This window comes from Vespula pensylvanica, chromosome 4 (genome assembly GCF_014466175.1).
Source record: "Vespula pensylvanica isolate Volc-1 chromosome 4, ASM1446617v1, whole genome shotgun sequence".
Lineage (NCBI taxonomy): Eukaryota > Metazoa > Arthropoda > Insecta > Hymenoptera > Vespidae > Vespula > Vespula pensylvanica.
This window is the reverse complement of record NC_057688.1, coordinates 2,814,463-2,838,913: the sequence shown is the minus strand read 5'-3', so window position 1 is coordinate 2,838,913 and position 24,451 is coordinate 2,814,463. Positions and strand designations below refer to the sequence as shown.

Below are 24,451 nucleotides of genomic sequence, written 5' to 3'. Positions count from 1 at the left end.
GTCACAGGAGGTGGCACGGACAAACGTGCTACCTCCGTGTCACTTATTATTCCCTGTTAAAGATTTCAACTCTCATGTGTAATGGAATTTCTTCGAACCAATAGAGATTTGTAACAGGGGCGTATGTAGGGAGAAGAGGTGGCACGGTCTAACGTTCCATCTCCAGGTAAGTTATTATTCCCTGCTAGAAATTTCAATTCTCATGTATAGCGGAAATTCCTTGTTTAAAGAGAGATTTGTAACAAGATCAATTGAAGTGACAGGAGGTAGCACGGAGAGACGTGCTACCTCCATTTGAGTTATTAATCCCTGTTTAAGATTTCAATTCTCATGTGTGAAGGAATTTCTTGCAACAAATAGAGATTTGTAGCAGGTAGATATGATGTGACAGGAGGTGGCACGGACAAACGTGCTACCTCCGTGTCAGTTATTATTCCCTGTTACAAATTGTATTTTTCAGGTATAGCGGTAATTCCTTCAGCATATTGAGATTTGTAGCAGGGGCATATGTAATGAAAATAGGTTGCACGGTCTAATGTGCCACCTGCAGGTAATTTATTATTCCCTGTTATACATTCTATTTCTCTGGTATAATGGAATTTCGTCCAACAAATAGAGATTTGTAACAGGGTCATATGAAATGACAGGAAGTGGCGCGGATAAAGTTGCCTCCTCCAGGTAAGTTTTATTCTCCGTTACATGTTGTATTGGGAGCATATGTAGTGATAATTAATTAATAATTGGGGTCTAAGTTCTAATGTGCCACCTCCGGATAAGTTATTATTCCCTGTTCAAAATTCTTTTTCTCAGGTTCTGCGGAAATTGCTCCATTAATCCGATTTTTGTAACAGGATCAACTTAAGTGACAGGTAATCGCACGAGCATGCTTGCTCCCTCCAGGTAATTTTTTCTGTGTTGTGCAAATTTTTATTTCTGGCTATTACAATAATTTCTGTTGTGAATGTTGGTTCATAGTACGATCAAATTAATATAATGTATATTTATTTTTGAACGGTAAACTCGCTTGTTGTTTAGTGCCATCTGCAGGTATTTTATGTTTTGTTAGTTATATGTTTATCCATATCAATATATAGTATCTGGTAAATAATTTTTCATATTTATTTGGATATACAATTTATGCGATTAGTTACAGTTTATTAATAATCTTTTTTTAATCTATGCAATTACACCAGCATTCATATAATTTGAGAGAATGAGCGAGAGAAAAAGAGAGAGAAAGAGAGAAAGAGAGAGAGAGAGAGAGAAAGAGAGAGAGAAAGAGAGAGAGAGAGAGAGTGAGAGAGAGAGAGAGAGAGAGTGAGATACATATACAGCGTAAAATATGAGTGTCAACGTATTTCGAATAATGAGATTAATTTATTAATTTCATTTTGTCCATCCCCAGCTTTTATCTCAATTTTCATTCTTTTCTTCCTTTCTTTTATTTTTCGTTTCCATCTCGTTATTACTCTTATACTTTTCTTATTAAAAAATTGCATTTTATGAGATCTCATGCGCGAACCGAAAGGTAATTACTCGTGAAATATTCCGTGAAATTGTAAGGTAATTTTAAATTCCGAATACCCTGGATGAATTTATATCGGACTTAGCTATACGTATTTTAATTATCTGATATATAAATAACTACATTTTATACATCTCTTAATTATCGTAATGATTAATTTACTCGATATCTTAGCAATTACAAGCTGTTTAACTGTATCGGTGGCTGAAAACCGATTCGGTGGAATAACTGTATCCTTTTTATCGAAAAGAACGTGAGATCACAGTGACGACGCATGTCTTCAAATATATATATATCGAGAGCGAAACTGAAAGAAAGAAAGGGAGAAAGAGATGAAAAAAAGTGAAATAAATAGATATATACAATAATAGTACAATAGATATATAAATAACAACAACTGAGAACGAGAAACAGAGTTAATGTATGAAAGAAATATCTAATAGCGAGACAAGACTAGTAGTAAAAGATTTTTAAGCGCGGAAGCTAAGTCCTTACTCTTATAGATCTTAAGATACAGTATATAATGAAGGCAGAGGTGCTATACAGTTGCAATGTCCTGCTTTCAGACGTGGGAACAGGAACGTGTAAATACGCGGATCGGTGCTGAGTGACTCGTTCCATTTTTTTTTCTCTGTGCTCTCCCTCTCATTCTCATCTTATCCCCTCTCGCAAATGACTCTTTTCCTGGAGACTACTAACTACACCCGCCCTATGCTAATCGATCCTTGCACAAGGCTTAGACTAATATCAGAGCGTATACCCCTCTCCTTTCTCTATCGTTTCTTTCCTTAGAGTCGTGGGACAAAATTCACTAATGCGTTGGTGGTCTTTAAACTCACGTCGATTGGGTGTATGCAGTTCAGGTTTCAATGTAAATAAAAGGAAGAAGTAGTGGAAAAAAGAAAAGAAAAAGAAAAAGAAAAATGTCACGTTTCGTGAGAACGTTGAAGAAATGTGCGAGAAGAAAGTTTCCAAGTTCGTATCTAATGATCGATCACGATTCTTTTTCCTATCGATTGCGATTCGATCGATTAGAATTGATATCCTTTTCATTTCGATATAATGTCGAAAAAATTTCAACATAAATTCCAGAACAAATTGAATTCTAACACTCGTTATTAATCTTTTCCATTTCTACTCTCGTCTTCATTCGAAGAAAAAAAAATTCATGCAAATAGGTCATTTTCGTTCTCCCTCTATCCCTTTTGTTTCTCTCCCTTCTACTCGCGAAATGCTCGAGAAAGGGTTACGAAATCTTCACGTAACTTCTCGTCGTTGGGGGTTTGTCGCATGCTATGAATACGAAAATAGTAGGATATCGGGAAATGATGTTATTGGGAGGAAGAGAAAAAAAATGGAAGTGCTTCTTCTTCCTCGTGTCAACGACGCGAACGACTATGGTTATTCAATCGGGAGAGGAGTCGCCGTCGTTGGTTTCACTTCTCGCCAAGTTTTAAAGAGACATACTGTGTTTGCTTTGCACGAAATCAAACTAGGGAGCAGCCAGGCATTAACTATTCACAGTCTCGTACGTTACACACGCTTCCTTTCTTGACTGTCTCTGAATAACAAGTGTACATCATCTCCAGCTCGCACTTCTCTTTCTAATCTCGGACGTATCTAACGAGAATACTGTCGTCTTTCCTTCCTCAATTTCACAAACATTTATTCGACCGTTCAATTTCAACAAGTATGATAAATATTTTTTATTTAAAGTAGATCAGGAATGTAATGTTAGATCAAATTTATTTTTCATTTATTTTTGAGTCGATTGAGTACATTGAGGAATCGTTCCAATATTTATTCGAAAACATATATATATATATATATATATATATATATATATAAGTAGATTGTTCTCATAATCATAATTGCATTTAGCTTACGGAAATATCGATGATATTAAATAATATTAACGGAAAGATCAAAGACACTCCGTATACGTGACATGTGAATCAATGAATCATGTCTATCCTACGTGTTCGATCAATAAGATCAACAACGAGTTCTAATAAAAAACGTATGTCACGATCTATTGAACAATCGATAATATTTCTCACGCTTCAACAAAATAACAAGTTTAAAGGTAATAATAACATAACATGAAGGAGAACTAGTTTGAAATATGAGATAAGCATCCAAATAACGAGGCTGATGAAAGAAGCGTAGTACAATAGAGGCATATTTTAAAAAATAATTAATTTCTTACAACAAATATTAAAAGTTTCATCAAAAAGCACATGATTAAAAAATATTTGTTATAGAGGATTTAGCACAATTAAAAAAAAAACAAACTTATTTAAATAATCGACGCGTTGCTTCCAAGAAACAATGACAGTATGTAATGATCTGGATGCTAAATAGCAAAAAAGTACCAATGACAACGTTACGCACTATATTCTTCAGTAAAGGAGGGAAAGAAATAAAAATAAAAAAAAAAAGAAAAAAAGAAAAAAAGAAAAAAGAAAGTAAGAAAGAAAGAAAGAAAGACACAAAAAAAAGTCGACACTGACTTAGACTAACGCAAAGCGGAAAGCTGTCCTCGGTGAAGCAAGGCCTTCGCTTCACACTATAGACAAGGTACTAGTGAAGAAAAGAAATAGAGTTAGCGAGGATTCATGTTGTTCTATCGGCCCGTGCCAAGGATACGTTGAAACATTTCTTTTTCTCCTTCCTTCTATTTTATGTCTCTCTTTCTCTTTCTCTCTCTCTCTTAGATGATTCTCATTTTCACACGATTGTATTGAAATCACTCTGTTAAACAATGCATTACGTAACCCAACCGACACTCTCAGTTAACGTCCAATCGACTTTAGTGCAAGGAAGATAGTACGATACGATTTCTAAGGAATAAAAGAAAGACAGATAGATGAAAGACAACAACATGATGATATTACACGCATATTTGCTTCCGTTAAACGTTACTCCAGCAACTTCGCTGTACTATCAACGTTTAAAGACATATCCTTATCTAACAATTTATTAAATCGTGGTATAATTATTTTCTATCATTAATCGGTCTACCTACGTTGATTCGTACAATCGAGTCATTAGATTGAAAACAATGTTTTGATCGCGAATGTGATATGAAAACGAGCAGCATAACTGAAGTTATGCTACTCGACTATTTGATGCATTATACCGTCCATTTTCACGATCCTATAAAACGGAATATTTCATCGGACAGATGAAAAAATAATAAAAGAAGAAAAATGGAATGGATTTGCACATTATATATTTGCACGTTATACAGTTGAATGCAACGTGGGAGTAAAGCTTTCCATGGTCCTATATAGTTACCATGATGCACGTGTATGTATATGTATATGTCTGTGTATAAGAGAGAGAGGAAGAGAGATGTATGCATTTGAAGTTGGCGCAGCTATGGTGCAGTTCGCCATACATACTAAATACTCTAAGTACATGCATACGTCTTCAGCACACATCTCACGTTGCCTTTATCGATATGTGACTATATCTATGACTACGACCCTCCCTCTTTTCTATTATGATCACGAAGCAACCTTTCACGGTTGTTAGAACCGTAACAACACCAGTGACTTTTAAACTTTTCTCGAAGAAGAGAAAATCGATCGACGAAAATTCTGAATTTTATTCCATCGCTACCTTTCCGATCTATGAAATAACTTACGAATGAAAAATGATTATGTATCACGACGTGAAAATTTGTTTACATATTATACGTAGCAACGTGATCGATGTTTTATTAGGAAAAAATTTATATTCAGAAAGGTATCGTGAAAAATACGAAAATTTGAATATATAGAAAAACAATTAATTAATTTTCCTATTACCGATTAATCAGAATTGAAATTTCAATTTTTAAGAAGATATTTTTCTCTTACTGTATATATTTTCTAAATTATCCCCAAAGATTGATGTTTTCAAACATACAAAAAATGTAATTATACTTAAAAATAATTTATTCGTACGTTATCAATTTTATTGGAAGATATGTTTTTCTTAATACATATCCTGTAAATCATTCAAAAATTCCTATCACAAAATATATTTAAAATATATCTAAATTTGGAAACAATGCATTCAAACGTTATTAATTTAATTCGAAAATATGTGTATTCTAACGTTATTTCATTCAATCGATATCGAATAAGGAAAATAAAGTTCTTTTAATCGTTTCACAATGAAGTCTTGAATGAAAGTGGATTTCAAGCAGTGATGCTGTTATGTCGTCGGGCATTGACATTGATGATAAAAGCATACGTAAAAGCCCCTTTTTTTTCTTCTTTCCAAGTCGATCCCATGTAATGGAACACCACGAAAGTGGTTTCTTCGATGACATACCGCAATACGTACCTGCGTACGTGCGAATGATTGAGTGCATACACATGTTTAATAGAGAACGTGATACGGAAACATACGATACATCTTGTGGATTCAAATCGCTTTCACGGCCGCGGAAATTCGTCCGCGTTTAATTCGTTCAAAAATCGATGAATTTATTTACTCTGAGAGAATAAAAAATGATAATTAAAAAAAAATTAAAGTACAAAAACAATTTCGTTCGCGAAATTGAAAATGACGAAGGCAAACACCTCGTCTACGTTACATTTGTTCTTATTGTCAGGCTAATGCTCGGACAATGAAACACTTTCACGAAAGGCGACGAGCTAAGAAAATCCGTATAATGATTAATATTTATAAGACTCTTCTATGTTCATTCAAATAAGTACTTCGAAGAACGCGTTAGAATTCTTGTTTTCTCTCTCTCTCTCTCTCTCTCTCTCTCTCTCTCTCTCTCTCTCTCTCTTTCTCTCTCTCTTTCTCTCTCTCTCTTTCTCTCTCTCTCTCTCTCTCTTTCACTAGAAAAGCAACAGATAATGAGAAATACAACTTTAAAGAAAGAATTACTTTATCAATGACATTATATGTGTATAGATATTTATATACAGAGAATACGAATAAACTTAATGATTATGAAAAAAAAAATAATGAAATCTTTTTACAGTCAATTATAAGCTTCTACTTTTTAGAATTCTAGTTATTTACAGATACGAAATTTCGTTAAATCAAAGAGTAAAATGAAGAATATCTAGTTTTTTCAAGTAATAAAATTATATTAAATGAATCTCTCTACAAATATCTCTTATTCGTTTGAAAAAGAAAAAGAAAAAACAAGATTAGTAGAGCCAATCTCGATAATTTTGATTTATACACACCCCTATGCTATATTCGCGGTTAGTTCGAAAGTAAAGACTTGAATGGCAAACGAGACTTTTCTCTGAATCGTTCACGAGATTCGAGGCGACAAGAGGCACGGCTTGCCTACGATGAATCTTTTCCTTCTAGAACAAAGTCGAGTGAACGTGGAAGCGATTACTCGATCTTCATGCAAGGACATTGCCATCTGGGTTGGGTATACTTAACGAGCAGTTAAAAGAGATAATATCCATAAAACATTGGTGTGAGGTAGTCATTAAAGAAGAATATACCAGTTACTTTTGCCACTGTTTTCCTGCCTTTGATACGAACTGATTTTAAATCGTTATGAAAGCAGATACATCATTTGTTGAGTTTAAAAATGCAAATTATTAGGTAAGACGAGAAATGAATGCCTTTTAGGAAATTTCAATCTTCGAATTTTTAAATGAATAATAGCAAAGGAAGTTGCAAAATTACATAAAATAATACTCATCCAAGATATCCCATTAATATAAAGAATAATGATCGTTACATTATCATGATATATCGAATAGAATAGATCCGACTACAGTCTTCGTAGGATTAATATAAAATTACTAATTAAATTCACGAATAAAGAAGAGACAAGTAGAGTGAATAGTTCGATTAAATATAGGAAGAAGTTTCCTTTCAGAGATTAAAAACTTCTCTTTCTCTCTCTCTCTCTCTCTCTCCCTCCCTCTCTCTCTCTCTCTCTCTCTCTCTCTCTCTCTCTCTCTCCCTCCACTTTCTTTCATTTTCTTCTAGATTTCCACTCGATGAATCCTTCCACTATCAACAATTGAATTTTTGCGAAGGTCGCAAGTCTGAAATTATATTATAGTGATATGATACTTTCAGCTGACGAAAGTGGATCAATATGTGAAAGAAAAAGAAAAAAATCAGAGGAATGTTAGAAAAAGGTGAAAGAAAAATGGTATAGAAAATGATATCTTTTTCTCGAACATGTTTGTCTACGCACAAGGTGAAAGAAAGGAAGAAAAGAATAAAAACAGTGGATGAGATGATGTTACGGAGACGAAGTCGAAACTAATTCGGTGGAATATGCGAGTGAATTGTGTACCTTATGAAACATGATTGCCCCAAGACGCAAGAACACTGACAGATAATAAGTAACTGCGTAAGAGAGTAGAGAGAGAGAGAGAGAAAAAGAAAGAGAGAGAGCGAATGAGAGGGGAAGACTTTATCGAGGCTAACGTTGAAAGAAAGCTGGTAATATTTCTTGTAAGTTAACGAAATCGTTCGCGGAAACGTTGAAACATTCAATTACAAGAGTCAGGCAATGTCATTCGCGTAATGAGAACTACTCATATACTTATAGCATAGAGTGGGAGGGATTAACTATATACAAAGTTTTATCATGAAACGAAACCACCGTTGCTTGTTCTCTTCCCGTGTCTCGAAACTTGTTGAAATTACAAAATTCACGGTCGTTACGGAATGGCCGTGATACGAGAACTCTAAAGACAATAAGTGGAGCACCTGGACTAACTCGAAATTCATGAATATAAGTAGGAGTTATTGGCTAATATATGTTAACAGAACTCTCTCTCTCTCTCTCTCTCTCTCTCTCTCTCTCTCTCTCTCTCTCTCTCTTTCTCTTTCTCTTTCTATTTCTCTTTTTCTTTCTGTTAGTTTGTCAAATTCGAACGAAATTACATACGAGAACTCCAACATACTTCATCTTTTTGTTTACAAGCAACTAATTTACAATGTAATCAATGTGTGTAAAGAAAATCTTTTATCTTAATTTAATCCGATTTTTAATGAGATCGTTTCGAACATTCGTAAATTACAATCCGATTTCTACGAGTGAAAACGTGTGTATATTATGTATATTAGTCCTTATTTCAAAATGTAATTTATTATTCCAATTAAATGTGTATGACGTTTTTACATTTATATTGAATCGACAAAAAAAGATCGATTTACGAATTGATGTGTCAGTTGATGTAATCTTCGATGTAATGCCAAAAAGAACAAATTAATCAAAGTTTTACATGATCAAAATAATGCAATTATGTTGAATAAATCACTTCAGCTTTTCTTCTTATTCTTCTTTCTCTTATTTATGTTAATATTTTTTGACTTCTTCTCTATAATAAAAAAGAGAAAATCTCCATAAAAAAGATAATAAAAACAAAAAAAAGAAAACGAAAAAGAAAAATAAAGGCATTCAATCATTCCCCGTTCGAAGAGAAGGAAGAAGGTATAGTATTCGAGTAGTTGCGTGTAGCACGTGCCTCTAACGACTTTACAGAAGTAGAAAAGAGGGGCTACCATTGCGAGCAAGAGATAGAGATATAGAGAAAGAGAGAGAGAAAAGATATGGTAAGCAGGGAGTAAAACGAGGAGGTTCGAAGGAGAGCTTTTGCCCGGAACGAAAGCATCGTTGGTGGGAGATGGATATAAGCCCATCGGTCGAGAATAATGCTATCAGTGACTTCGTGCTCTCTCGCATAAAATAACCTAAGATTGGAACTTTTTGTTCTTTTGTGGAAGAAACATTATGTTCAAGGTACGAACAATTTCATTTTTCACTCTCTTTCTCTCTCGCTCTCTCTTTCACTCTCTTTCTTTTTCTCTCTCTCTCCCTCTTTCTCTTTCTTTCTTTTTGCAAATTTTGATTATATACCATTACGTTAATGTGTCAGCATGTGGGTGACGAAAGACGTCAATTATTCTGACACAGAAACTCTCGTTTTGTTTTCGCCTGTAGTTATTTCGATCCTTCTACTTTACCGATATAATACTTCGTGCTTTATCTTTACCTATTTCCTTCTCTCTCTCCTCATACAAATTCTATTAGATATATACTATATATCGTCGTTTTTCTATTATTTATGTATATTTTTTTCTCCGTTCTTCCTCTTTTCCTTAACACCACTTTTTATTTCACTTTATCTTTCCAATAAATTCTATTCGAGAAAATAACATAAGATCAGTGATATCATTGATATCCTATCTTCTATTCTTTCATTCTAAATGTCTGTGTAAAAAAATTTGGTTAATATATCATAATTAATTCTACACTTTTATCAGATTCTTTGAATAACTCTTTATGGAAACAGAACTTCGAATAGAGATTTTCACTATTTCTTTACAAACTTCATTCTTCTATACGTAAATACATGTTTACATGCATAGATACGTACATACATACATATATATACACATAGATACATAATACTCGTGAATGTGCTCCCTTTATGGTATGGAAATGTAAATAAGAAGCAATAATACAATACGAGAGAGAGAAAAAAGAAAGAGAAAGAGTTAGAAGGTATTTGAACCATTAGAATTTCAAACGAATAGCCAAAGGAAATTCCGTAAAATCTTTCTCACTGATATTTCTTCTCATTTACTTTACGATTATACTTAGACCTTTACGTATATAACAATAATTATATTACGGAAAGAGAAAGAAAAAGAAAAAAAAGAAAGATGCAAACAATAAATCTCTCGCGTTGATCGAAAGTGCAAGGTCCTCGTTGTTCTTGGAAAATTGCGACAGAAAATTTTCTACGATTTTTCCTATGAGACAATGAAAAGAATGAATAGAATGGCTACTCGACTTCTCCAAACTTATATCGAAGTTCGTGTTCGATTAAAGTATAATAAAGACGGATATGAAATTAAATTTCTTTTTGTTTTGTAATTCCACTCTTTCTTCGTTTTTATCATCTGTTCGATAGAAAAATAGGAAATGATAGATAGACAAACAGACAGAGAAAAAGAGATCGATAGAAAGAAAAACAAAAAAACGCAGTCTCATCTCAAAGTACGAAAATGTATTTTATACTTTCAAAAGAACGAATAAAGAAGTTTCTTTTGCGAAAGATTTATACGAATCCATAGAAAGTGTGTGATGAATCAAAAAAGGAAATGGATAAACTAATGCCTTCGTAAATAGACTTCTGAAGAAGAGAATTTTTCATCCATATTTCGAAGTAGTAGACTCTGAGGAAATACTCTGAAATTTATGAAACTCTTCCCTTCCGTTGTTAGCTTCCATTATACATCATTTATCGTGTATTTACAAGCGTATCTTTTTCACGGATCGATAAATATCATATCTTTGATCACTTGCAGAAAGAAAAAGAGAACGATCTTCTTAAGAAGATTCCCAGATCGATTAAAAAAAAAATAATAATAATAATATAACTATATACATGTGTGTATAAAATAAATGCATTAAGTATAAATTGTTTAAAAATTTGTAAATTATATATTGTTAAAATTTAAATGTAAATTGTTGTAAAAAAATTATTTACATTTTTTGCGTGCAGAAATGATAGTATAAATTTCCTTTTCAAAAAAAAATAAATAAAAGAAGAAAGTCATAATCCACTCATAGAAGACATATACATATATCCAAGTATTATAAATTCTATATTTTTATTACAATTTCTATATTTTTCTTCGTGTAGAAATATCAAACTTTTCTAACAAAAATTAAGAGAAAAACCAAAAAAGTAATAATAAGTCCACATAACACACACTCATATACATAGACGTATGTACGTAATATACGACAAATAAATTCACAACAAGTATATTGAAACTTTTTACAGATTTTTTTATCTGTCATTAAATGACGGACAAATGAATATTTCTTTCTTTTTTTAAGAAAATTTAAAAAAAAATAGAGAAATTTTCGATTGCATTTTTTTTCTCTTTTCATTTTAGATTTTGTACCTGCTTTGTGCCATCTTCGCGTGGTGCGAAGGGATTCTCGTAAGTGGTTACAACGGAGCCGGTCACACGGTTTCTTATGCTGATTACGAAGGCCTCGACGCGGGATATGCGGGATCTTCGGATTACGAGGGACATGCCGTTCTGCCAACGATCGCAGTTCCGGTGCACGCGGTCTCGGCCGCACCGTTACACGCCGATTCATCCTTCGATCATACTTTCCATTCCTACAAGCAGCATCACGCCGACAAGGACCACGATTATTATGTAAGTTTTTTTCTTTTTCATTCTTTTCACGATACTCCATCTATTTCCGTCGATTAATATTATCAGTTTGTATAATTAAAATCATGGTAATTATGTAACTCATGTACATCGAAAACATTTTTCTAAGTGACATTTATAAATCTTTATTGAAAATATTCAGTTTTAATTTATAAGCTTTACCGCTATTAATATTGTATTTTTCGTAAAGATTATAAATTCATAATTTCGAAATTTCATTAGTTTTATTAAAATCTCTTTTACTTTATTCTTTCTAAGATATATATATAAAATCTCTATCGTTATTGAATTTGATCGAATTAAAATGATTACACTTCGAAAAACTACATATAAGCATTATTTTATTATCTTATTTATGTATAATCAACGGATCAATAACATTTTTTCAACGATATCTACGTGAGATTAAAAAATGAATAAAATCACGTTTACGAAATCAACGTAACTCTAACAGGTAATACAAAAATATTGTACTACAGAAGTTGAAATTTTAAAATACGACACGCTTTGTTGGTCTCTCTCTCTCTCTCTCTCTCTCTCTCTCTCTCTCTCTCTTTCTCTCTCTTTCCCTTTCTTTCTTTCTTTCTTTCTTTCCTTTTCTATATAACAAACAAAGCAAAGAGTCACCTTTTTATAACGTTTGCATGTCGTCTGTATGCTTTTTTAAAACGCACGTTTTCACATATGTTAAATAGAGATTCCTCAGTGTGTCACCAAAGAACATACATAGAGAGTGAGAGATTGGGCAGACTGACTCTCTTGTTTTGTAACTCCTTCCGTGCTGCATCTCATTTCTAATGTCGACGTTCCGCGATGTCCATTGTCGTCGCTTTCTCGCGATGTTAATTGAATACCAGTAACGAAATATCGTCCCAACGTTGGCGAACTATCGTCTCGAGAGTAACACACGATGCTTCGGCTTTTTGTATTATATAGACTTGTTAGATACATTGAAAAATATCGTAGAAACTTTTCCCACGACATTTTCATTCATTCATCGTTTTCCCTTCTTTAAAACCGTTCGTTTTCGTTGTATTAGTTTCACTTAAAAGATTATATCACTCGAAAGTGAATATTGAAATTAAAATTACGAAGTGAGGTTGAATTTAAATACTTAATTAATTAATTACGATTCATTCATTAATTGATATAGGGTTATAGAGATTAATTGACAAACCCAATATTCGTCGATTTGTCAATTGAAATATAAAAATCAATGAGTGATCGATAAGAATTATTCAACAAAATAAAAAATCCATTCATTATTTGTCTAATAGTAGAATATCAGTAGAAATCTTCAAGACTAATAATATACGATAAATAATATTAGAATAAAAGTTTGAAATGGGAAAAATCAATCGTTTGATCCATCGAGTTACTGGCGCACCTAATGCAACAACATTACCTTCTTACGCAAACACGTTTCGTTTCAGTCGCACCCTAAATACACCTTCAACTATGGTGTACACGATCCACACACCGGCGACGTGAAAACACAACATGAGGTCCGTGACGGTGATGTTGTTCACGGTTCTTATAGCGTGAACGAGCCTGATGGAAGCGTAAGAATCGTCGAGTATACAGCAGACGATCACAATGGATTCAATGCAATAGTGAAGAAGGTTGGACCAGCGATTCACCCGAAATCTGTATCAATCGCCAAATACGTTTCATCGCCAGCTTATTACAATCATTACGACTAGGAAAACCGATTATTTTTAGACAATTAATTAAGAGATTGTTTATTTAATTTTAATCAGTCCACAATGTCTTGAAGAAACATTACTATCTTCCATCTCTCTTTCTTTCTCTCTCTCTCTCTCTCTTTTTCTTTATCGTATCGTATCTATCTATCTATCTATCTATCTATCTATTTATCTATCTATCTATCTATCTATCTATTTATCTATCTCCATCTGTCTCTCTTTCTCTCTTCTTTATGTACCTCAATTCGCGCCAAATATTCAAACAGGCGTCCGCCATATTGACTACTCGAGTAGAGTTCTCCTCGTGTAAAGTTGTAACGTACGAGCGTTTAACTATTCGTCCATCGTAAAGATCATAAGAATCTTTCGAAACGTACTTTTCTTACCTCGAATAAATAAATATTTAATGATATTTATATGAAAATACAAAATCATCTTTATTGTCATTTTCTACTCACCGAATATGAAAATAATTATTTTAAATAAATACGAGTATTATTTTCCTTTCAACTGATTTTATATCATCTTTTTTTTATATAAGCTTGACTCCATAATCAACGATTCAGATAATATATCTAAATGATTATGAAAATGTCTGTTAATATTATGAAAGATTAATATAATATCCAAACAAAATATTAACATAAAAATATCTTAATTACTCATGGACATATGAAAATATATCTCACAGAATTAAGTCATAATATTCGATGAGACTAGGATAATGATAAGAAAGAAAGAAAGAAAGAAAGAAAAATAATAAAAAGGAAAAATTACGAAGATGCGATTTTTTCAACCCGATTCTAGAAAGCATTAGGTCATTAGCTTCTTCCCTGAAAAAAAAAACTCGTTTTTCGCTCTTGTATGCATTCATATCATATTTCGACCGATCGATAGAATCGACAAAGTCTTCAACACATAAAAGTACCTTACTTCGAGATAGAAAAGTCATCACTTTCCTCACGAAAGAATTCCCTTCAGAGAAGAGGTTTTGATTTCGTTATTCGAGCGGAATAAAGCTGGAATCGAAGAGATCCAACGCCGTAGAAACGTAGAACGAATTTAGCGTGAAACCGAAGAGAGTTTGCATCGTAGATAAGAAGATGAGAAGGTATATACATACATACATACATACATACATACATATATATATATATATATAAATATATATATATAGACACATAGTATATAAATCTAAGTCTATAAAAACCGAAACAGGATTTCTAAGTAGAGAAATAACCTTGAATGAAACGTACTACGGTAAACGTTAAAAAAAAATCTAATTTTCGAAAGCCGTTAAGTTAATACCTGAATGAATTTAATGTAAATAAAATTACATATTGCTTTATAAGATATTTACATTCCACTTAAAAACCTATCCTTCCGTATTGAAAAAAAAAAAGAAGAAAATTTCTAATGTTTTTTAACGTCGTAAAGTAACTTTTTAAAAGGTAAGAATTAGAATTGGATATTTAAATTTCAATGTTTACTAATCTTAAAAATGAAAAAAATGATTATAACAAGTGTAGATTCATTTTATACATATCACTTTTAAAATGATATTCTTCTTACGATTACTACAAGTCGATAGATAAAATTCTGCAATAAAAAAAAAACTTGTTGCTCAACTTGTATGATTTTTATCTCCTGTTCATTGTGTGGATAATGAATCATTATAATAATTTCTTGTAAATGAAAATGAAAAGGAAAGAGAAAACTTTCGCTTTCGTTTGAAATTATCATATTTCGTGGTATCATCTTTAATTGTCCATTTTCGTCCGGAAAATTAATTAAAAATTTAAATGAAGAAGAAAGTTTTAGCAATTCTTTAATGTTAATCAGAGTTTTATTATAGAAAAGAAAATTACAACTGAATTAATGTCTCAATTGAAATAAAATTAATTATCGCTTAATTCAAGAAAATTTATTAACGTTTGATTTTAATTATTATTTGATATCCTGTATTGTCATATAGAGTGTCTCAATAATCGCTGATGTCTTTTGGTAAAGTAAATAAAAATTATAAAATAGAATTTCTTTTTACGCTAAGTGAAAAAATTGATTGTAATTGTTAATCGAACACGTATGTATCTAAGTCAATCAAATACAAACTATATCTCATTTACAAATATTTGATAACAGCTCACTGACACTATTAAGTAATCAAGATTATATATAGGTAATACTAACACTATTTGTAAACAAGATATTCTCTATCAAGATTCGTTCAATAATACCTAACTTACATAAACCCGTACTGCACTGATACTTAAAGTCGATATTCTTGAAAACAAAATCACATATAAAAGAAATTGTATTCTATACAATTTCTATTTAAATTTATTAGAATTTCTATTTAAATTTTTATTAGAATTTCTATTTCTCTAAAAAAGAATCAATCTTTTCCTAATTGTATCATAATTAATGGGTTCACACTGTATACATTTTTTGTTTCAAATTAAATTAGTAAAAAAAATATTAATCTAATTCGAACGTAAAAACTTTTTACATGCATAAATAAAATTTTTGATTAAATTGCATTTCCAAAGTCTTTTATATTTCTCTAAAAATTCTATAAATAATAAAATAATATACATATATATGTACGTATGAAATTTATCCCGACTATATACTATATATAATTCTGTATACTATATATAATATATATAATTCTATATACTATATAATTTTGATTTTATTTTCATCCTACCTTATTTTATTATTATTATTATAAACCCGTACGGTAGGCATGTTGCTATAACAAACACAATAAGAATGAAAAATGTGGAGAAATTTTTTCCAATTCCGTCAATTTCTTTTTTGACTCTTACAACGTTCATAACGTAACTCTTCGCGTGACGAATCACGAGTTACGTGATACACCAATGCCTATCGATTGCGTCTCGTATATGATGTATGTATATACCATCTCGACAGTTCTATGTGTAATATTTTACGAAAACTGTGAAATCTTACAAGCACATCTACACTTGTTCTTTCGAGAAATAGAGAGATAAAAAAGATTAAAATTAATTAATGATTCGTTATGAACAAAAACAGAAACATCAAGATAATTTAATTTTTACACTACGACAATTTCTAATCGCATAACACAAATCACTCTAATCGTTTCTATAATTATTAGAACAATATATGTTTTTTCTTCGGAATACTTTTCTTCTAGCGAACCTACTTACACAGAAAAAATATATTATATAAGTGTTATAACATTGTATGAACAAAACGAACCGAATAAAATTAATTTGCAATACTGAATCTTCTCAAGGTTATTATATTTAATTAATGTAATATAAAATATAATTATCTTTCAAATCTATACGCGAAAAAAATTGATAACATCATTAAAGAAATGATGATTCTCTATTAAATGAATAGAAATAATTAGAGCAATCAAGTTTATCCCTAATATAAATGCTTTATAAAAATCCTATTATATTCCACGAATATAATTACATTCAAATCTGCAGTTTATTTGAATAATATGACATAAGACGATTACCAACCATCAAATCGTTTTACGCACGAATATTTCGAATTTATCAAAATCAAAGTCATCCTTCAAACCTTTTTCCTTTAAAAGATACAGACAAAATACATCGAAGGGAATGCCCTGTTTTAAGGACGACTGATTCTCTCTCTACTTCTCTTTTGCGTTTCTCTTTTCAGAAAGAAAATAAATTCTGGTTCCCTGTTTATCGAACTTCGACATTACGTATTAGGTTTATAGGCTAGAAAAAAAAGATTTTTTTCTTTTTCTAAGACTCTTTCGGCGACCTTCATTTTGTCAAAAAAAAAAAAAAATGGAACGTAAGTCACGAAAAGAGAAAGACCTTGGTTCTTATACAATTACCGTCATAGCAAGAAGTCGAGAGAAATCATTAGGGGGTTCAGACGAAGTCCAACTATAAAGGAGCCGAACGGTACTTCAAATTTATCATTCACAATCAACCAGTGAACAACAACATATTTCCAAAGGTGAGCCATTACTTATATTCGTTGACATATCTTGTTCTCTTGTATTACTACATTTACAATTTAACTGAACTTATTTTATAGCAAAATTGTATTCTTTCATTTTAAATTAAAAGAAGAGATTAAAAAAAAACATAAAAAAAATTAATCCGCTGCTAAATATTTAAATATTGTCCTTAATGATTTTCTAAGTTTTCTCAAATCTTCCTAGAAACATTCTAAACAAAGTATATCAATTTATAAGCATAACATTGTCTAACGATATATACAAAGATTTCAATTTATTAATCATTCTTTGCAGATGTTTTTTGCACTCGCTATAGTTTTATTGGCTATGAATTGTAATGCCATTTTAGTTGGACATGAATATGGAAGATACGGAGGTTACGAAGGATACGGAACAACAGTTTCACACTCGGTGATCACTCCTGTTCTTAATAAAGTGATCTATGATGTACCAGCTTATAGACAAAATTATGGAGTGTACGATCATAACGAAGGATATGTGAGTATTCGTACGATAAAATAAAAATAAAAATAAAATGAACGTTAACATGAATATTCAAATATTTGTTAGGTTTATCCAAAATACTCCTTCGAATATGGCGTCTATGATCCTCATACTGGTGATGTTAAAAAACAAGAGGAAGTTCGTGATGGTGATGTCGTTAAGGGTTCTTATAGTTTAAACGAACCTGATGGTACAATTCGTGTAGTCGATTATACATCCGACCCACACAATGGATTCAACGCTATTGTCAAAAAAATCGGACAAGCTGTACATCCTACGCCACTCGTCAAGTATATTGCCCCTGAATACGAATATGAGAAGCATTACTAAATGGATATAACATGGTTTTCGATTGTCTACCTTGGAACTGATGGAATTAATTGAAGATTATTAAAAATTTCGATAATGTATGTACGTGTACATAATATTTGTCAAATCACTTAGAATAGATTAATATATCTAAAATAAATAATAAAACAAATAGTAGATAAATATTATACGCGATTTTTATTCTTGTTATCTAAAAATATTGTTAAAATAATTCGAGATCAATTAATTCGATAGATCGATTAATGGTCTAACTTTCATATTTGAGGTAAAATTTGAAAATCCATGCTTTAAAATTTACCATAAGTAAATATTATTTCTATTAGAAATAGATATGAGGAATCGATTAATTTAGATAATAAATTTATAAAGAAAATACTGTAAAAGATGTAGTATATAAATATTTAGTACTCACCGCCGCCTTATCGAACATTTTTCTTGCTATAATACTGGTACTCTCGAACATATCCTTGCCAGGTCCTGAAGCAAAACACATTTCTTTTTTCCCTGGGCAAGTATAACAATCGGTACAGTTCAATCCGGAAAACTCGCACTTTGGACCGCGAGTGTTCGGTGAAACATCGCCTAAATTTGTAGAAGCGAACGTAGCGACAAAAGGACCCTAAATAAGTAAATACAAATAAGATATATTACAAAGAAAAGTATTTAACTAAATACTTTGATCTAACCAAATACATATTATTATAGATTGATTCATAAATACATACCTTTATAATTAAGAAGTTATAATTATTAACTTTTAAAATTTTATTACAATAAAACATTAACTCATTCATATTTTCTCGTAATAAAATTTGAAAATAATTGTTATCAAATTGTATTACAATAAAATAAATTCCACTAAACTTTACTTTTGTACTATAAAATTATTATATAAAATTACCACTTATAGGTTTGTATGAATCAATATATAAATTTATAAAGATCCTCGAAGAGTCAATCATAAATTCAATTAAGTCTTAATTTCTCACCTTGCCGATCATAGCATTTTTATTTATCATTTTTTCAAAAAGTATCGAAGCATAACCCACATTATCGCTCGATACTAAATGATTAGTATTGTTCATACTGGTAGGATGAACAGCAAACCAATTGATGACACCTAACGGTTGGTTATCAGCACCGACAAATTGTAGCTGCGTCATCGTTTTATCTACATTATTATCGTATCTGTAAAATAGTGTGTATAAAACATTAATTCACAAGGTCTTAATAATATCATGTGTCAACTTGTAAACAGGTTAATGGTTATAGAAGATGTTATAAAAAATTCTACTCGAATACGTTCATTTAAAAAATATGTAAATAAAATGTTAATAGAATACAATTTAATGTAAATGTCTTTCGTAAACGTTGTATGAATTTTTATTTGAGGTATTGAATTTTTTTCTTTTCTAATATTAAATCTTTTTTCTCAACAGGACCAAACTCACGTTAAAGAAAGAGTCACTTACTTATCCCTTTCAGCCTTTGGATTATTAAGGTAAGCTAATGGACTTCTGTTTATATTAGCATCCAAAATTTCTCCTTGCGTGATAAAAATCCTTCCAGGTACAACATTTTCGTGAGCACGTTTGATACTCTATTAAAAAACAAAAATAATATAGTAACAAATATTTCAAATGTACATTAAAATCGTATGATAATAATAATAATAATAATAATAATAATAATAATAATAATAATAATAATAATAATAATTCAAAGTTCATTCTTTTGTTAACGATAATAAATATAAAATTGACGAACTAAATTAATATTCATGAAAGATCAATATCAAGAAAAAGATCGATCATTAACACTTGGTGACGTTAAAATACAAGGATCTTATTCAACGATAAACGAAAGTCACATACTCTTGTTATTCCGTTTACAATGGCATTGAAACTTTCCTTGACGAAACCATACGTGGTAAGGTCAAAGAGTACATCCATCATGAAGCCACCTGGACTAGAATGCGTATGCGTACCGCTGATCATCACGTTTTTTTCCGTATACAAATTTCCATATTGTGACTGCAGTTTATGCAGTACCTAAAATAGAAAAAGAATAATATCTTTCTAACTAATTATAGATACAACCTAACAAAGATAACGTCATTGTAAAATTAATCTTTCTGAGAACGTACCGCCTTTCGAACTTCATTTCCAATCATGCAACTGTCGACACTGACGAAAACAAACCTCTCCTCACCGTCGTCGATGATGTACGCACGTGAGAAGGTTCGAAGATGTATTCCTGATCCTTTTTGATCCATCTTTGCATATCCCATCTAAAAAAAAAAAGGAAAGGAAAATATCGAAAACTAATCCTGATGATATTAATGGTCACATATTTCATCTATATATATCTCTATAAGTATATTCAAAAATGTTCAGAATACGAATTAAAGGGGAGGAACCCATAAAACAGTTGAAATGCCTTAATAAACAAGTAATAAATATATGTCACAGAAATTATGGGTACTTACAAATACAACTTCTGCAACGGGTCCGGTGGAATCGGCTATGCCAACTCCGATGCTGTACGATGCTAGACAGCTCGGAGATAGGATGAACGTAAGTAAGATGATCCATAATGTGGATAAATCATGAAATCGTAAGCGCTTCGTATCCATTCAGCTTACTGTACTTCTCCGCTTTTCAAACTGAAATGAAATTATTAATTAGCGAAATCAACTGACTGAAATTATTTGTTTACATTTAGAATTTATATACATTTGATTAATTTATATACCATTGATAATTATTTAAATTCTTATCTGTTATGACCTTCGTCAAAAGACTTTCATATCTTTTTAATTTTTTGTTCCATTTTGAATAGCTTTCGAATTTGTATTTTTTTCTTTTTCTTTTTCTTTTCTTTTCTTTTTATTTCATTTTTTTTTTTTTAATCTAGAATTAAGAGTTTTTAATCTTTGTACAGAAAAAAAACTAAATACTTTGAATGTCTGTCTACGGTTAAAAGATAAAAACTAGATCTAAATAAAATATCGAAAAGGTCACAAACGTTTTCCATAGGCAAATTATCAAATTTTATATCTGAATGCATAAATTGTAAACACGAAGAACAAACCTAAACTTTCTCTTTTATTAAATAAATATACAAAAATTTTTATAAATATTTATTCTCTCCTTTTCTCTGATAGATAACGAACTGATATGTGTGTATATGTATGTATATGCGTACTTTGCAAAAATTAAGAATGTAGTAATAATATGACAAACCTGTTGTAAAATTTAAAGGTAATGAATTAATTTAACGCCTATATGATGGTTTTAACAAGTAATACATTATTTTAATAATGTATATAAACTTTAAGTTGTTCCTTTAATTTTCTTTTCTATTATAAATTGCCGTTCGACGTAACATTATGCGACTTTGAATGAATCACTATCGCAGACACTATATCTCGATTGAAAAGATAAGTAATCTTATTTTGTTATCGATATAGAATTCATACTCTATCTCTCTCTTTCCTATATGAAAATTAAATATATGAAATATATTTACTTTTACAATATATTTTGTTTCTCTACTTTAATACATATAGAAGTATTTACTTAATTAAATAAAGTTTCATAATCTCACATGTTAAATATTTTCATAATATTAAGTAAAATAATCAATTTTCGATTGAATTGGAAATTTAATGGTTGTTAATTATTCTTACAGAACACTATAGTTTTCTAATTAATTACATATTTTAATCAATTATTTTTTTTTTTAATTATTAAGCGAGTATATAGAACTATTGTATTACATTGTATTGACAAAAGTTAACATAATGCTTGTTAAATGTCACAAGTTATATGTCATAAATATTAATTGAGCAGTAATTAATTCAACATGGAAAATATATTAGAAATCAAACTGAAAGACAAAGGCCTTGCATAACATTGTTCTTGTTGTTTTTAAATTAGAAATTCAAAACAACGACTCTAAATTTATTTAATATAATTATTACTATTATAATATTTAATATATATTTTCTTATATTCTATTCTTCTCAAACGAAAAAGAAAGTAAATTAGAACGAATTCAGACGAAATATATGAAATATTGAAGATATAGAAAACTATTCAATCAATGATAAAAAAAAACACAATTTTCAATATTACCGATTCGTAATAAAAAAAGGAAAAGAAAAAAAATATATCGTTTGAAAAACAAAAAAGTGATATTACCGATTGAATTTAATCTTTTTAACTCTATAATTAAAGATTACTTACTCCGAGGAAGATCCAAGCCGAACAGAGAGATCCTTTGGTTGCAAAATTTCATATATATATTTGAGAGATGGTTTCATCAGCGAACGGACCAATTAAATAGAAGCTTTCACTTTTTATTAAAACCCGTGCGAATTTGCTTCGATTCGTTATAATTATATTTTCGTATAACTCCGATGCTCGTAATAATGAAATTCCGAGATTCGTTAGAAAATAACAAGAGTAACGATTTCACAACAACAACTCGTTATTTATTTACGAAAATACATACCTATATGGACACAAAAAGAGTTAAGAAAACTCACCATTCTTTCATTGACCAATTCGAAGTCAATATTCTTCTCGTCCAATCAGCTACGATTAATCAGTTAAGATTATTCTCGAAATCCGACCGTACGAAGCGATGTCAAAGCATCAGATACGTGAACACGAGCGGATCATAATAGTCTCTTTTAACTGCTCACGAACGACACTCCTTCGTGAGTGTCAAACGTTGCTCGACTCACATACCGTGATGCGTATCGAGAAGGGGAAACGGAAACGATTCTATGGTTATTCCCTCCCATCCCTGCCTCTTTTCTATTCCTACTCGCTTAGTGACCTCCATGGTTTTATTCTTTTTCCTTTCTACCTCTCTCTTTCTAACCCACTATCGTCAGTTACATACTGCCTACATCCATTTCCCTCTCTCTCTCTCTCTCTCTCTCTCTCTCTTGCGTCTCTCTCTCTCAGTCTCTCTCGCTCTTTCTTTCAATCTCCCTCTCTCTCTCTCTCTCTCTCTCTCTCTTTCCTTCTCTCCCGCTCATTCTTTCAATCCTTCTTTCTTTGTCGCTCTTTCTTACTCTATTTTTTTTCTTCTTCTCTCTTTCGTTTCTTTTTTCTTTTCTTTTTTCTCTTCTCTCTCTCTCTCTCTCTCTCTCTCTCTCTCTCTTTCTCTTTCTCTCTCTCTCTCTCTCTCTACACAGTCTCTTGTCCCTTCTTAGAAACAAGCTAGATGAGACATTCTGGACCACGTGAGTCGAGCGACAGGTAGTCCGTGTTTGTTCAAACACATGATTGGTCGAAATGATCTTTCCTTGCATCTCTGGTACAATTGACCACTGGGTCAAATAGTCAAAGAATTTTTAAAAACAATATTTCGAATCTATGAATTCAGGCTTATGTCTGACAAATTTATGTCTAATGTGTATGCATTTATTATATAAATTGAAAGTATAATGGAGATTGAATCGATTAGAAAAATTTTGAACATTGCAAATACAAAAAAATAAATAAAAATAGATAAACACATTTTAAGATTCAATAGAATTTAAGGTCGATTAAATCTTTGGATAAAAATATTAAAGAAAAAAAGAAAATGAACGTTTCCGAAATTGCGTTACAAAATTGCTTTGCATCGTTAGAAAAATAGTACATATTACATTCTACATACTAAGGTTTGTATTAATCATTTTTGAGTAATGAGAAATGTCTGTGAGAGTTGAACAATAAAATTTTCTCCTGAACATTATATTAGAAAGTCGATTTCGATATTTGCTAAGAGAATCACCGTCAACAAGAGAAAAAGAACTTTCATTGAAATGGAAAATATCTACTTCTAATTTATGGCGTACGATAGTATTAGAATAACTTAAAATTAGAAACATTGATCAATCATGGAATGGTTAAGTTAGGTTACTTGTAAGTATTTTTATAATATGATTAATGCTTCTACACAAAGCTTACTCTGAGATGTGTCAGAATGATACACTATAATAAGCGTGACAAACGTTCACGTTTCTCCGAATTTCATTTTATATCTATCTTGAATTTAGAATTAATGCTAACGTAATGTATATTTATGACTATTGCAAAAAAAATCACATATAAAGATGCACACATTTATCTTATTTTTACATTTTATTAAATATTTAATAAAATGTAAAAATAAGATATA

General features: G+C 30.9%; 2 protein-coding genes across 4 annotated transcripts in view; one reads left to right on the top strand and one right to left on the bottom strand.

The window, feature by feature from the left end:
• LOC122628982 (neutral ceramidase) overlaps window positions 1-23,016 on the bottom strand; it is a 36,604-nt gene extending 13,588 nt beyond the window's left edge. Inside the window, exons 1-7 of one of the 3 annotated variants that reach the window (XM_043811935.1) lie at window positions 22,787-23,016; window positions 20,757-20,933; window positions 20,415-20,558; window positions 20,143-20,319; window positions 19,741-19,868; window positions 19,258-19,456; window positions 18,681-18,887 (exon numbers count right to left, since the gene is read on the bottom strand). In XM_043811935.1, the coding sequence (XP_043667870.1) occupies window positions 18,681-18,887; window positions 19,258-19,456; window positions 19,741-19,868; window positions 20,143-20,319; window positions 20,415-20,558; window positions 20,757-20,903 (1,002 nt within the window). In that variant the 5' untranslated portion in view covers window positions 20,904-20,933; window positions 22,787-23,016. Of the gene's footprint in view, window positions 1-18,680; window positions 18,888-19,257; window positions 19,457-19,740; window positions 19,869-20,142; window positions 20,320-20,414; window positions 20,559-20,756; window positions 20,934-21,513; window positions 21,644-22,518; window positions 22,765-22,786 lie in introns of those variants that run through there. The other 2 variants (XM_043811936.1, XM_043811937.1) reach the window with 2 other exon arrangements.
• On the top strand, window positions 9,121-13,546 carry LOC122628988 (cuticle protein 19-like). The gene is made up of 3 exons (XM_043811945.1): window positions 9,121-9,266; window positions 11,438-11,710; window positions 13,162-13,546. Exons 1-3 carry the CDS (start codon window positions 9,258-9,260, stop codon window positions 13,429-13,431), a joined length of 552 nt encoding a protein of 183 aa, XP_043667880.1. The 5' UTR covers window positions 9,121-9,257; the 3' UTR covers window positions 13,432-13,546.
• Window positions 23,017-24,451: the final 1,435 nt, after the last annotated feature.

Bases quoted from the DNA above. Each gene is read 5' to 3' on its own strand.
- LOC122628988 (XM_043811945.1), top strand. The intron at 11,711-13,161 runs GTAAGTTTTTTT...GTTTCGTTTCAG, and splicing joins ACAAGGACCACGATTATTAT to TCGCACCCTAAATACACCTT.